At 39.5% G+C, this 15,859-nt stretch overlaps 1 protein-coding gene across 1 annotated transcript in view; it reads left to right on the plus strand.

Annotated features, from left to right (window-relative positions):
• The window catches only part of LOC26514980, a 44,078-nt gene extending 35,167 nt beyond the window's left edge, over positions 1-8,911 (plus strand). The window contains exon 3 of the mRNA XM_014903914.3: positions 8,768-8,911. Coding sequence (XP_014759400.1) covers positions 8,768-8,777 — 10 coding nt within the window. The 3' untranslated portion in view covers positions 8,778-8,911. The remainder of the gene's footprint in view (positions 1-8,767) is intronic.
• The last annotated feature ends 6,948 nt before the right edge of the window (positions 8,912-15,859 follow it).

Below are 15,859 nucleotides of genomic sequence, written 5' to 3' on the forward strand. Positions count from 1 at the left end.
AATTTTTGTATCAAATATTTCTGTCGGCCACAGCCCCAAGAAATAGTGTAACAATAAAGATTTGCAACTTACAAAAAAATCAGAATGCCATCTCAACAGCCTTACATTGAACGCTATATCGAAGTAAAAATAAAACTGAGCTCGCAATAAAATAAACCGTCCCAAAATGGTAAGCCTTTCTTTTAAAATTCAAAATTTCAAATTGCTGTGTTGGTCGGTAAAAATTACTTTTACCCCTTTAACAACAGGGGAACTTCATCGAGACAAAGCTTTAAATAAAATCGGAAGACCATTTTAGGACTGTTTAAAAAAAATGCATGAGAGATTTGCTGCCTAAGTGCAAAGGTATATTTACTTCGGCTCTGCCCGAAGGAAGCTTTCATTTCTTGTTATACCCTTGCAGAGGGTATTATAATTTTGGTCAAAAGTGTGCAACGCAGTGAAGGAGACATCTCCGACCCTATAAAGTATATATATTCTTGATCAGGATCACCTCCTGAGTCGATATGAGCATGTCCGTCTGTCCGTCTGTCCGTCTGTCTGTTTCTACGCAAACTAGTCTCTCAGTTTTAGAGCAATCGAGTTGAAACTTTGCACACATCCTTCTTTCCTTTGCAGGCAGTATATAAGTCGGAACGGCCGGGATCGGTCGACTATATCCTATAGCTGCCATATAACTGATTGATCGGAAATGCCATAACTTTGGTGTTTTTTAAGTTAGAGGGTTGGGACTTTCCACACATGTTGTATTTTTATTGACCAACATATCTTATGTACAAAATTTCATAAGGATCGGCCGACTATATCATATAGCTGTCATACAACGATCGGAATTGGCATAACTTTGGTGTTTTTTATGTTAGAAAGATGGGATTTGGTACAGATTCTATTTTGGGAAAAACAATCTGATCTGCCAATTTTCATAAGGATCGGCCGACTATATACGATCCGCTATATATCTAATAATATAAGATGCGTGGCGCCACCTAGCGGACAGCGACTGAACTGCAAGGGTATATCAACTTCGGCTCCGCCCGAAGTTAGCTTTCCTTTCTTGTTTTTTAAATAAAATTACTAAATAAATTCGAAAAGACTTTTGTAAGCCTTGTGTTTTTTTTTTATTGTTTTTTATCATTATCACATACACGAAGTTTTAAGATTTACGTATACAACAAAAAACAACTGATATCAAACTTCGACATCGATTAAACTCTGAACTTCAAACTTTTATATCAAGGCATAAAAACAGATGTTACCTATGTGACCTAGCGGACTGCGACTCAACTGCAAGGGTATATAAACTACGGCTCTGCCCGAAGTTTGCTTTCCTTTCTTGTTTTTCATTTCGTATCGTATCCTGAAAGAAATTCAAAATTATAAAAAATAAAATAACATATTATATTTTGATTTGAATAAAATTCCCATCCCAAAATGATTTTAGGTTTTTAGCAATATGTAAACTGGCTGCTGGCACATGCCAGCATGTCAATCACATGATTGATTTCAGTGATATCCTGCAGTGCAATACAACAACAAAAATCCATCGCATTAGGCCGAAAAACGTTGAGATTTTTAAGTCATGACAATTTAATATTAAACTTTTATATTAATAAAGTCAGGCTTAGGCAAACCTATTCGGAACTCATTTATGTCTTCGCGTCTAATTTGTTTAAGTGCAAGTTGCGGCAAAAAACAAGCAAACCAGCAAACAAACATAAAATATTATAACACAGCCACACAAACAAAAATATTTTTTCGGGTCTGGAGGTCAGACCATGTTTACTATATGTTTTCGGGGTCGCTGAATCCGAATCCGAGGTCCAAAAAACCCCAGCACGTCAGGGTTCTGACATAACCTTAAAAAAACCTCATACAAAATTATATTCGAGTCCGTGGGTCAGACCATGTTTATTATATGTTTTCAGGGTCTCTGAATCCGAATCCGAGGTCTAAAAAACTCCAGTATGTCAGGGTTACGACATAACCTTAAAAACTTGATAAAATTTTTATTTTCCGAGTTCATGGGCTCAGGCATCTGAGCGAGCCCCAGGAGACCTACTATGGTCGTTATGGGCTCAAGTCCAAGAAATCGACTTAACAGTCTTCGAGGAATTTGACGTGCGTGAATTTCGTGAATTTGATGTGTGACAGTGAATATAACAAGCCGGCATATCTGCAACTTCAAGCAGGAGTGCAGAATGCGCTTATTGCTAAGGTTAGCTCTGCGGCAAATATCATTGATGTGAAAATGGATAAATATTGCAAAATTTGATGGGGATGCAATAAAACGGAAACAATTCCACCATCTATTTTCCTGCATGGTCCATGAAACTAACATGACAGCAGTAAAGAAACTCTGGTACTTAAAATCCGCCCTTTCTGGAAATGCGGACAGATTGATACGCCACATTGAGCTAAACGAGGACATTGCGAATACAGTTATTCGTCGGCTACTTCATATAAGCTACTATTCCAAGGTTCCAAATCACGCTTTATATAAATGTGAGGAGTTCTGTGAGGAAAAACAGCAACCGAAAGATTAAATTGGGTACAGAAACAAAAAAATTGGGTCAACTGTTTTAAGACCGACTATAAAGCGAAGGAATGAAAATGTTTCAAGTACGACAAAAAGCATCACACCTTGTTGCACCTGAAATCCACAAGCCTTTATTCCCCAGCTGTCGGTGCAGCGACTAACAATAATTAAAATATTCTTGAGACAGCAAAGGTAGCGGTCCATGCAGATAATGGACAAGAATCTAAATTTCGAGCTTTCTATTGATCTGTGATCAATATGATCACTAAGCGACTAACATTAATGTTGTCACTGAAACGTCACGATATGAAGCTTCAGATCGAAGGCATTGGGGGACAACTAAAAATGATCTGAGCAAGAGTAACTGTAGTCGTTAACTCTCTACATGGCAGCGCATAGAGCCTTTGTTCTTCCCCACATTATAGCTGACCAACCAGCTCAACCACTTACTCATTGCGCTTTGCTAATACCCAATGAGTGTCCATTAGCAGATCCCCAGTTCGATAAGTCTAATAGTATAGATCTAATAATCGGCATCGAGCACTATTATTCGCTGCACCTTCCAAATCAGTACAAAGTCGGAAGAGATCGTACCATGATACAAAGCACGAATCTTGGATAGGTTTTGGAAGCTTTATAATTTGAACAACCAAAAGGAACATCGATTTCCGTCAGAGGTACATTGTAGAAACACTTTGTAGAAAATATGCAACGAGCAGATGACGGAAGATATGTTGTGAAACTGCATTTCGCCGAACCCTGCGCCCTGGGGGAATCGAAAGGTATTGCCATCAAAAGGTTCCAGAGCGACGATTAACCGGTGATGTTCGGAAAATTTATTTCGACTTCATGAAAGAAAATAAAGCTTTGGGACATATGAAGTTTGTTCCAGTAACACATGTGCCCAAAATCACTATTTCATACCACATCACTGTGTTCTGAAACCTGACAGCAGCAGAACCAAATTACGAGTGGTGTTCGATGTTTCATGCAAAACGTCAAGCGAAAAATCCTTCAACGACATGCTACATACAGGCCATACCGTTCAGAGCGAGTTATTGTCCATACTACGCTTCAGAACACACAAATATGTATTCATGGCGAACATAGAAAAGATGTACCGTCAAGTATAGGTCAATTCAGATAATCAGCTCCATCAACTTTTTGTTTTGAGAAACAATTCATTTGAGGATCAGAAGTACTATAGACTAAAAACCGTCACGTATGGAACCAAAACATTTTTGACAAAAAAATGCCCAAATCATATAGAAATGCGATCACAGGACAACTATCCGTTAGGGTCTTCTATGTAGATGATTGCATGACGGGTGCTGACTCAGAGGCCGAAGCAGTTCAAATCCAAAGTGAATGAACAAAATACTACTACCACACGGTTTCAAATAACGAAAGTGGTGCTTACATAATGCAGGACTACTGCCAAGAATACCCAAGGAGGATACCGAGCGACAAGAAACTGGCTGAGACCTTGGACCAATACAGTGTTAAAACCCTCAGCCTCATATGGATGCCCAATAAAGACCAACTTGCGGACGAACGCAACAAAGCGAAGCTCTGGTTATAACCAAGGAGTGGTTTGCTCTGAGTTATCACAAATCTTCGAGCCTATAGGTTTATTTGCGCCAGTTGTCGTAAAGATGATGAACTGCCCTTAGAACTTCAGTCAGATCTACTATCTGACTACTATCTACTATCTTGCAAATTCCAAGACATATATTTGACGGAAAGGTTCCACGCACACAAGATATAAACACATTTGTGGATGCCTCAGAAAGGTCTATGGAGCAGCAATATACGTTCGAGCAAGGTATAAAAATAAGCATGCCTCGGTGAGACTGCTGTGTTTCAAGTGCTGAGTAGCACCCACAGCGAAGCAATCCTTGCCCAGACTGGAGTTGTGCGCAGGCCCAGAACTCAGCAGGCAAGAATTTCGCTTGTCTTTAGGCAAGGTTGCTGGGTTCTTTTGAACTGATTCATCCGCCGTGTTAGGGTGGATCAATGCAACGGCTTCCACTTACAACACTTTTGTGGCAAATCGGATAGCAAAAATTCAAGAAGAAACGGAACAGTCTCATTGGCGTCACTTATTATCCGCTAATAATGCAGCTGATTTTTTGTCTAGAGAAACAACAGCTAGGAAGCTCTCGAGCAACAGTTAGTTGTTTTTTTGGATCCCTGTTCTTACATTGATCAAGGGAGAACTGGAGAAAAGGGCCAGCCATTGTTTCGAGGAACTTGAAACAAAAAACCAAATTCGGCAGCATGGCGGCCACTAAGGACTCATATGGAAGAGATGTATATTACTGTAGGCACAGTAATTACTTTTACAAATTACAACATATTGTTGCGTACATGCTGCGGTTCTGTTATAAGGCTAACATAGCGCCAACAAAGGCATGTCTAGGTGAACTAAACCAGTGACTCACCATTATCCTGCGCTCGATTCGAATTTAACGTGGAGTGCAAACAGCTCAAACGTTACAAAACAGTGGACATAAAGAGTTTTCTTGTATGATTGGTTCCCATTGGCCCATATTGGATCATTGGTGCGATGTAACAGAGTCAAGCCCAAATTAATGAGTCAAATTATGGGAAATCCACCAGAAAAAGTCACATAGGCTCGCCCGTTTTTTAACCCTGGAGAAGATTACTGCGGGCCATAAGGATTCATCATAAGATTCGAGACAAACGATCCGAGACAAGCCTTTTATCGCAGTGTTTTGTTGTTTCTCCATGAAAGCATTTCACTTGGAGTTCAGCGGTATCAGCGGTGAAGTCCCCAATACGACTGCTTGTATCAATTACTGCCACGACGTCTTTGACGTTTGAAGAACTCAACACTCTTCAACACTCAGTCGTTGAAATCGAGGCGATCCTCAATTAACGTCTTATTACTCCCATGTCATCATAACCCACTGACGAATCAGCTTTAACTCCAGAAAATCACAATTAGAGAAGCATTAACTGCTCCTCCTGATACCAACAATCCCTTGCAGTAAACCCTTAATAAAAAGATGCGAACTGGTATCACGACTGAAGCACGCCTTTTGGAAGCAATGGTCGTGTGAGCACCTGCAAGAGGTCCAGAATCGGAACAAATGGAAGCATGCATCTCCAAATACTAAAGAACTAGTCCTTATAAAGGAAGACAATGTGCCCGTAATGAGTTGGCCTATGGGAAGAGTTCTCAAAACGTATCTTGGACCAGACAATCTTTCGGGTAGTGGACATCAAGACGTCATCTGGAATATTCAAGAGACCAATGAATCGGCTAGCTCCAATGTTTCCAAAAGTGATCAACAACAAGCGCCCATTGAACGATTCCCTCAAGCCGAACAGTCTGATGAGCCCCTTGTGCATCGCAAAAAAAAGACTAGAGGAATTACGAGAAAATCAACTCCGGAACCTACCTATATATGTGACAATAGGTTATAATTTTTACAGATAACGCGAAAAGGATCATGATCTGCAAAATTAGATCTGCAAATTGGTAACCAAAGGGGTCGGAAGGACCTGGTTGACCTGATTGGAACAGAGAAAAGTATATTTTCGAGGAAAAGTTTCGAGTCAACTTGACCAGGAATAATTTTATGAAAATTTTTATGCTGGGCGTGGCCCCAGCACAAATACGACGTACCTGCAATCGTGGCAGGTTTAATAACTTTAGCCGACAACGATATGGTGGAAGAAGATCATCTGAGTCCAAGTTTAAATATTTTAAGGCAAATAAAAGAAACTCCTTTTGCACTGATTCAATACCTCCAGGATCCAGGTATTCCAGGATCGGTCGAACCAAAGAGATATACAAATTAAAATTATTTTAGAAATTTTGTATTAATTTTATGCAATTTATGGTTGAGTTAAACGTGGCTAAGTTTTTCTCATTAATTTTAATTTTTATTTATTATTATTTATTTATGTATATATGTATATATATATATTTTTATATATTTTTATACCCTTGCAGAGGGTATTATAATTTTGGTCAAAAGTGTGCAACGCAGTGAAGGAGACATCTCCGACCCTATAAAGTATATATATTCTTGATCAGGATCACCTCCTGAGTCGATATGAGCATGTCCGTCTGTCCGTCTGTCCGTCTGTCTGTCCGTCTGTCCGTTTCTACGCAAACTAGTCTCTCAGTTTTAGAGCTATCGAGTTGAAACTTTGCACACATCCTTCTTTCCTTTGCAGGCAGTTTATAAGTCGGAACGGCCGGGATCGGTCAACTATATCCTATAGCTGCCATATAACTGATTGATCGGAAATGCCATAACTTTGGTGTTTTATAAGTTAGAGGGTTGGGACTTTCCACACATGTTATGTTTGACCAAAATATCTTATGTACAAAATTTCATAAGGATCGGCAGACTATATCCTATAGCTGTCATAGAACGATCGAAATTGGCATAACTTTGGTGTTTTTTAAGTTAGAAAGATGGGATTTGGTACAGATTCTATTTTGGGAAAAACAATCTGCCAATTTTCATAGGAATCGGCCGACTATATACGATCCGCTATACATATATCTAATAATATAAGATGCGAGGCGCCACCTATCGGATTGCGACTGAACTGCAAGGGTATATCAACTTCGGCTCCGCCCGAAGTTAGCTTTCCTTTCTTGTTTTGAATATTATTAGTAATTACCTGCTTCTTATTTAACAATGTTGTTTCATCAATGAAAGCTTTCTCAAAAAAAGTTTATAGGCTCCTCTTGTTTAGCTATCTGGTTTACCTTGATCTTATTAAAGAATTTCCTGATGTGTGTTAATTTCTTCTTCGCCTACTTTTGGCTTTCGTAGTATGTTCTCGGATCTTCTTTGAGCCCGTCTTCGTATACACGTGCCGAAGAAAGCTTTCCAGATATGTTTTATGTTAATCTTTACGTTGGTCTACGCTTGTTGGACCACATGTATTGCAGAGTCCAAAAAGTTATTACCACCAGGTGCGTTGTTGTTGTTGTATTTGTTTAATCGTCGTCGCCAGTTAGATGGAAAGCTGAGACTCTTCGTCTCAGCTATGAAATTTGCAGATCGATGCCTTCAGCCACGACATCTTAGTCGGTTATAGGCTGATAGTGACGGTATTCGATAAAAAACTTCTTTCGACTTCCTTGTCGAGTAACAAAGGTTTCACAAATAAAGACTTCAGTTTAGTCTTACAATTAATTTATTTTTACATACGTACTGTTCCAAGTCTGCTTAATTACTAATCTTAGCATAAGCTAGGCTTCAAGCTTTTTAGTAGAAGCTTCGCTGCCGTGTACATACTGTACATTCATGAACATAAAGTAAAGGTATGTGTGGGTGTACATGACTATATACTGAGGACTCCAAACGCATGAACAGTATTTCAGGATCGGTCGAACCAAAGAGATATACAACGTTTTTGTGGTGAAGGGATCATCAAACTCTTTTGACCAGCGCTTGATAAAAGCAAGGACTCCTCTGGCTTTATTAACTGTTACAGAAATATGTTCATTAAACGACAGCTTGTGATCGAAAAGAACTCTAAGCTCATTCATTAAGGAAACACGATTTAAAAAGTGATTCCCAAGTGAGTACGAGATGACATGAGGCATGCTACGATTAAACGTCATAACCTTGCACTTTGAGCAGTTCAGTAAGAGAAGATTATTAGAGCACCACAAGAATACTTCATCAAGGTCAAATTGCAGATGTCTATGAAGGAAGTGGTCAGAGAAAGAAAAGCAGAGCTTGACATCATCAGCATACATAAGTGTAGAAGCATAGCTCACGACACTAGGTAAGTCGTTAACAAAGAGGATAAACAGAAGAGGTCCTAAGTTACTGCCTTGCGGAACACCAGATGTTACTTTTATAACATGAGATGTGATGTTCTTGAACAAAACCCGCTGCGAACAATTCGACAGATATGAAGTCATCCACTGTATGATATTAGGAGGAAAACCCATAAGATAAAGTTTCCGGAGAAGGAGACGATGATTAACAGAATCGAAAGCTTTGCTAAAATCGGTGTAAACTACATCGGTTTGCATTCGTTTTAGATAACCCTTGTGGACGATCGAAGTGAATTCTAGCAGATTGCTGGGAGGAGGAAATTATGCTTTTGCAATGATGTTGCAGTTGCAATGTAACCAATGTTTAGCAATAACGCGGTAGTTATCTATAAGTATTTTAGACCCTTTCTTATGAATTGGAATAATAAAAGATTCTTTCCATCTCTTAGGAATGCATGAAAGGTCCAGAGATAAATTGAATAGGATGGTAAGAGGGTAGCATAGGATATCGGAGCAGTGCCTGAGAATACAGCTCGGACATTATCAGGACCAGCAGAAAATGAGATATCCAAGGTTGAATGAGCATTAAAAACATCGAGATGATTAAATTTTGACAAGTAAATATTGTTTATATACGGAATTTTATAAGGGTATGTAGAATTTAAATTATAAGAATCGGATGAATAAGTTGATTGAAAAAATGAAGCAAAGAGATTAGCAATACCTTGTTCTGAAGAATCAGAAATATTTTTTTAAGTTAAGTTTTTTAAGTTCCTCCTTCGAAAAAGACTGGATTTACTTTTTATATTGTCCAAACGAATAGAAGGAGCTCGGATCATTTCGGAAGTTTGCCTTACAATTCACGATCTAACGCTTATAAAGTTGATTATTAAGAATAATAAACTGGTTGCGAATGTAAAGAAAGTTTGCCTGATGAAACAAAGATCCAGACTTAAGAAACATTTTGTAAGCTCTAGATTTCCTGTTAAGACGAGTTGGGGTTAGGTGTTTATTAAACCATGGCGGTTTAGATGATGAAGACGATGAAACTACAGGAAAAAATTTGTCCAAGTCATCGTGGATTACATCATAAAAAGAATCAGTAGCAGCATCAATAGTGTTAAAAGATGAAAAATATTTCCAGTCAAATTCAGCTAAATGATTGCGAAGAGCATTATAATCCGTTTTTCTGCTAAGTGTGTTAAGGATGGGGTTAATTTGGAAAAGAGCAATTTCAATTAATGCATTAATAAAGTCGTTATGACAACTGGCATGCAAGGAATTGTCATCTTCACACGTGATCCAGGAGATTTTGGGAAGGTTGAAATCACCCATAATTAGGACAAAATCAGAGTCACTGACTAATGATAGAACGGACTTAATAGCCTCAAGGTGGTGAAAATATACAGTATTCTCAACCGATGGAGGTATATAGGAACAGGTCATGAAAATTTGAGTCGGTCCAACAGCTATTTTTAAAGCGATAAACTCGATTCCAAACTGATTCGGGAAAGTGATTAGTTCAGCTGAGTTATTAATACTAACAGCAATGAGGACACCACCACCGAAAGATGGCCTATCCAATCGAAACACAGTGTAGTTTGGCACAAAAATTTCATAATCAGAGACAGAGGAATTAAGCCAGGTTTCAGTAAGTGCAATAGCATCAAATTCAAAAGAGGTTATTAATGCATTAATTGAGTGCAAAAAAGGAACCTGCAGGTTTTCCAACGATGGAGGATCCAAGACAATAGGTGGACCAAGAATCCTTGACGATTCCATTGGCTGACTTGGTGAATGGATCACTTCCACAGGCACAACCGTAGGCGATGAAGTATTAGGCCTTAAAAAAGTATCCGAATGAATCGCATGAGAAGCAAGAGTACCCAATAAATTGACCCCCATCGGGTTGTTGCTTGGAATTTTTCTCCTTGGAGATTCACTTAATAACTTGAGACCAAGGAATTGGGTCTCAAGTTTAAGGAATTGCTCATTAAGTGCCAAAAAATTGCTTATGGACATCTAGAAAGCCGTTTCTCGTCTGCTTCATGAAAGTCCGCATCTCAGACTCAATCTCTCTACAGGCAATACAAGAGCATGTCAGACCAATATTCTTTGTGATAAGATCGCTTATCCGTCCATTGTGCCCACCACCAGCACATTTAATATGTGAGCAGTTGTTGCAAAACCAGCAGGACAGATACGTGTCACCAATGATGGATCCTCCAAACTTGCATTTCTTAGCAGTGTAAATTAGACAGAGATTTGTCCACTGTAGTGAGAGCGAGAAGAGATAAATTAGAAATTTATGGTAGAGAGGCACGTTTGGATCAGGCACGTCGAAGTGAAGTCGTAACAAAAGAGATACGCCGTGACGAATAACCGCTTCAGATTAACAATGTAACGGGATTAATCGACCGGAGAATAGAACTCAGGAAGGGAATATATATATGAATATTCAAAAAGCGCAATTGAAGAATAATATTGTTTTTAAGAGGTGGTTCAATGAACTATGTAAGTCAAATATATAGGTTAGGTCATAGGAATTTAATATTATGTCACAAAAGACACAACTGTATACACAACAAAATCAGAGATACAAAAATACATAATAAAGAATATTTTCTAATGACCTAATATAAGGTTCTTCTTCTAGGTTATTACACGATAACTGTGAGTATAGACTTCGTTGTTTTTTTTACAAATGTGGAAGAGCTTACATTTGTTTGTGTCTAAGAATGATAAGAATAAGGACCGGAAGGCGATTATAATCAACACTACTGAGAGGGGCGAACCTTTTGGAATGCCATTATGGAGAGTATAAAATTTAGATAGGGTGTTGTTAACTCTTACTCAGACTGAACGGTTGATCATGAAAGCCTTTGCTAAATCATAAGTCTTTGGACCTATCCCACACCGGGAAAGTTGATCCAAAACTGTGTGCACCCTACATGATCGAATGCCCTTTCAAAATCAGTTGTCAGTATGGTTACATGATTTTTGGTAGAAGGTGCGTCAGATGCATAATGGTGAAGATGCCGAAGGGAATCAACAGTGATATACTGTCGTCTATCAGTGGAGACTGATAAGTTTATATTTTGTAATAAACCTTATTAGCCTTTTGACTAACATTTTTCTAGGGCCTTGCTTAGACAGGGGATTAATCGATTCTTAAAGATGTTATTTCCTGCGATGGGTTATTATGTTTTAGAATTGGGATAATGGCGGATTTCCCATGGGGTTAGGTAAATGTTCGCCTCGGGCGGGTGTGTTAAAAATTTCCAATGGGCGGAACTTAGCTTCAGACGTAGTTTTAGAATTGGGTATAAAATTCGATCATTATGGGAGTATTTCCTTTTGTATACTAAAGTGCGTATTCAAGCTCACTAAGGGAGAAGTAGGAGTCAAGATCTGTAGCGGAAATGGATAGGTTAGTAGGAGTGTATTCCTAAGACGGATTTCTTCCCAGGTTGCTAGAGGTTTTCTATTTGATGTGAATTTTTCAAAGGATTCACGTTTTGATATTTATACCCTTGCAGGTATAATTAATTTTGATCAAAAGTATGCAACGCAGTGAAGGACACATCTCCGACCCTATAAAGATTCTTGATCGGGATCTCCTCCTGAGTCGATATAAGCATTTTTGTTTATTCATGCGTATGTTTCTATGCAATCTAGACTCTCAAATTTAACGCTAACGACTTAAAACTTTGCACACATCCTTCTTTTTGTTGAGTCGGAATGGCCTGGATTGGTCGACTATATCATATAGCTGCCATATAATTGCTTGATCGGAAATGCCATAACTTTTGCTTTTTTTTACCCTTGCAGAGGGTATTATTATTTTGGTCAGTTTGCAATGCAGTGAAGGAGACATCTCTGACCCTATAAAGTATATATATTCTTGATCAGGATCACCTTCTGAGTCGATATAAGCATGTCCGTCTGTCTGTCTGTTTCTACGCAAACTAGTCTCTCAGTCTTAAAGCTATCGAGTTTAAACTTTGCACACACCCTTCTTTCCTTTGCAGGTAGTATATAAGTCGGAACGGCCAGGATCGGTCGACTATATCTTATAGCTGCCCGAAGTTAGCTTTCCTTTCTTGTTTTAAGTTAGAAAAATGGGACTTGGTACAGATTCTATTTTGGGCAACCTTATCCGATTAGCTGTCATACGACTGGTTGATCGAAATTGGCATAAGTTTGTTTTTTTTAAAGATGCTTGAAATTCTCATAATGATCGGCCAATTATATACGATCCGATATATATATAATAATATAAGCTAGTACCTAACTGCAAGGGTATATAAAATTCGGCTCTACCCAGAGTTAGCTTTCCTTTAGTACTTAAATAATGGATTAGCTTTGTAGGAAATCAGCGCAGCAGTGCTCCGACTTTGTTTGTAAGAATGCCAAAGGGATTGCTTTTTATGTCTCAGGTTTTGAAGCGTTTGGTTCCACCATGAAACAATACGCTGAATCAGATATGTTCTGGTTTGGGGGAAGCTGTGAATGAATGCCTGTAATAGTGGGATAGTGATCACTAACAGAGAGTCTTGAATTGATTCAGAGTCTTTAACATTAGCCGTGAAGGAGTTATGGGTGGAGTGATGTGAAGTTGAGCTATCACTAAGGATATATAGAAGATCTGTTTATGACTTCTTCAATTTGATACCCTCTAGAGTTATTTAAGGGTTACCCCCACATTGGACTCCATGCATGAAAATTGTCCAACATATAAGATGGGTTTGCTGTTTAAAGGTTATCGTTGACTGGTACGGATTGGGATGGGGGAAGCATTAAAATTACAGACATTGGATTGTGTTAGTATTTCAATACCAAGAGAGCAGGTATTGCTAATTATTGGGATTGGCATGTGTGAAATGCCTTTGCGAACAAGTATGCCAATTTAAGGCATAGGTATTAAGCACAATAGGTGCTTGGCATAGGTATTAGAGATAAAATTATAGAAATATTCAATAAATTGCTTTGGGGAAGCAATAATTGTCTGGCTGGAAATAATATGAGTTTCCTGCAGGCAAATAATATCCGGGTCGGTATCGTTTATCAATAGTTGTAGTTTGTGGTAACTGTAAAAAAAAAACATTCATGTTCCATTGTAGACTTGTAATAGACGTAAATGGGAAGAGAAAGTGGAAAAAAAATATATAACGTCTAGTGGGGATACTAAGGTAGTTAAGGATTGACGAAACTTTTGGTTGTAAAGTATTGGAGTTAGTTGTTAGAGAGGTTGGTTTGTTTTGAATAGAAGAGGTTGGGTTGTTAGATTCATGTTCAGAATGTATTTGTTTTAAAAGTTCAAGTATTATCAAATCTTCTCAAACTATTGCATAAAAGCCACCTGATTATCCCCAAAACTTGGATAGTGTTAACACACTAGCGCAAGAATTCACTAAAACCTGCCACAATTCCCTCAAAAAAGCATGCCCAAGAACAAATCAAAAAAAGCGAAATAGAGCCACAGAGCTAGCGACCCTCCAGACGGCAAGCAGAGCCCTGTTCAATAGGGCAAAAGCCGGAAACGAGGAGACACTTTGTACCGAATACAAGGTCTCTTTGGCCTTATATAAAAAGTCCATCCGCAAAGCAAAGCGCTCCTCATGGAACTCCGTCTGCTCAGACATCGAAATTACAGCCTAAGCTGCAAGGCTTAGGAGAATTCTATTCCAATCAGCTATCTCAAAAATGAAGACGGCACTTGGACCAAGACTAGTGAAGGATCTCTAGCCAAACTGCTAGAAACCCACTTTCCAGGTTGCACCCCGGAAGCGGACGCGCCCAATACAAAAGCCCCTCCCACAAACTTCAAACTAGACATTGACCAGAAAACTCTAAACTGGGTAATACACAGTTTCAAGCCCTATAAATCGGCAGGTCCCGACGAGATAATACCAGCACAAATCCAACAAGCAGGAGACATTGCCACCAACTGGCTCCTTAAAAGCTAGCTCCCCTAGCCAGAATCCCACGAATCATCTTCATACCTAAAGCGGGCAAACTATTATATTACACACGACCCCCACAGATTTCAGACCTATCAGTCTCTCATCCTTCCTGCTTAAGAGGCTAGTAGAGTCATAGGCCTATACCAAGATCAACTCTTAACCCAGCATGCGTACAAAAAGGGTAAATCCACCGAGACTGCCATCCACGCGCTCATTTACAAAGTAGAGAAAGTATTTTCTCAAAAGGAATACGCCCTGGTAGCCTTTCTGAACATAGAAGGAGCTTTCAACAACCTTCTCCCGAACACCATAACGAGCACCCTGAGGACTCTTGGGGTAGATGATATGGTGGGACTCATTGACCAGCTGCTTACCTGTAGACAGAGTTGCAAACAGACCTAGTTCGGTTCAGCAGTAAATACAAACCCTAGTCAGACCCATAAATAGTCCCCTAAGTAGACGCCTAAATATTCAGACCTTTACTACTGTACGGAGTGCTGGTATGGTGGCCAGCCCTCAAAAAGAAAAATCTTCTTAAGAAGCTGGAAAAAATCCAGCGTGTAGCAGCACTATGTATCAGCGGTGAACTACGATCCACCCCGAATGAAGGCCTAAATGCCATACTCAACGTACCAAATCCAGGACTAGCTAGTATTGAATAAGATAAAGTAGGAGCTATCAAGCTAAGGGAAACTCAGCAATGGAGCCACCTTTACAAGGGCCACTCCACCATTCTACTAAATGACCCACTCATTCCCAGCAGTACAGACTACTGTACTCCGGGAGATCAAATCCCAGGCCCAGAGAACGCTCTAATCTTCTGTACTGATGGCTAAAAACTAAACAATGAAGTAGTTGGAGCGATGTACTCCGAACAACTAGGCATTAAAGCCTCTCTCTTTCACTGCATCATATGGGCAGCGTAAGGGGAGCACTAAAATACCTAAACACACATAGCTTCACACTAAGAGGAGTCAATAATGCCGCAGCTGCAGGGACGAATAAGAAGAAACTGTCGAGAATCTTCTATGCCATTCTCCAGCCCTACTGTAGTGTTACCAGTAGGTATTGGATCAGTTGAGTGACATCCAGTTCTATGGCTCTTATGGTTTATGCCATAAAGAACTGGATGCCACGTAGAGTTAAAATACGACTTGTTCGGTTCTATGTCTTTATTTGAATGAATATTCTTCTTACGCTAAGGCTTGCTAGCTGCCTTCTCCGCGGATAAAGGGAACTTCGGATCCGGCCTACGGTATCACAAGGGACCGAATGCGGTCTAAGTGTGGTGGTCGCCTCCTCAGGAGGATTGATTTGTTTGATATGGGCTTGTGGTGATAGGGGACTATGGAATGGGAGGGACTATGGAAGGGGAACGAGAGTAATTCGTGGCTTCTTGGGAGCCGGTTTTAGGGGGAGGGGGAGTTTTCGCAATGCTTGGCTGTGTGCACGAGCAATTGGCAAGCTTCTATCTCATGGGGTTTTGTGTGTACTGGCGAGAGCAATGTCATATACGTGTGCAGCTCCCAGCATAGGCAAGGCAATTACAAGAAAAATTTTGCGTAGTTTAACAAC

Source organism: Drosophila ananassae, chromosome 3L (assembly GCF_017639315.1).
Source record: "Drosophila ananassae strain 14024-0371.13 chromosome 3L, ASM1763931v2, whole genome shotgun sequence".
NCBI classification, from domain to species: Eukaryota; Metazoa; Arthropoda; class Insecta; order Diptera; family Drosophilidae; genus Drosophila; species Drosophila ananassae.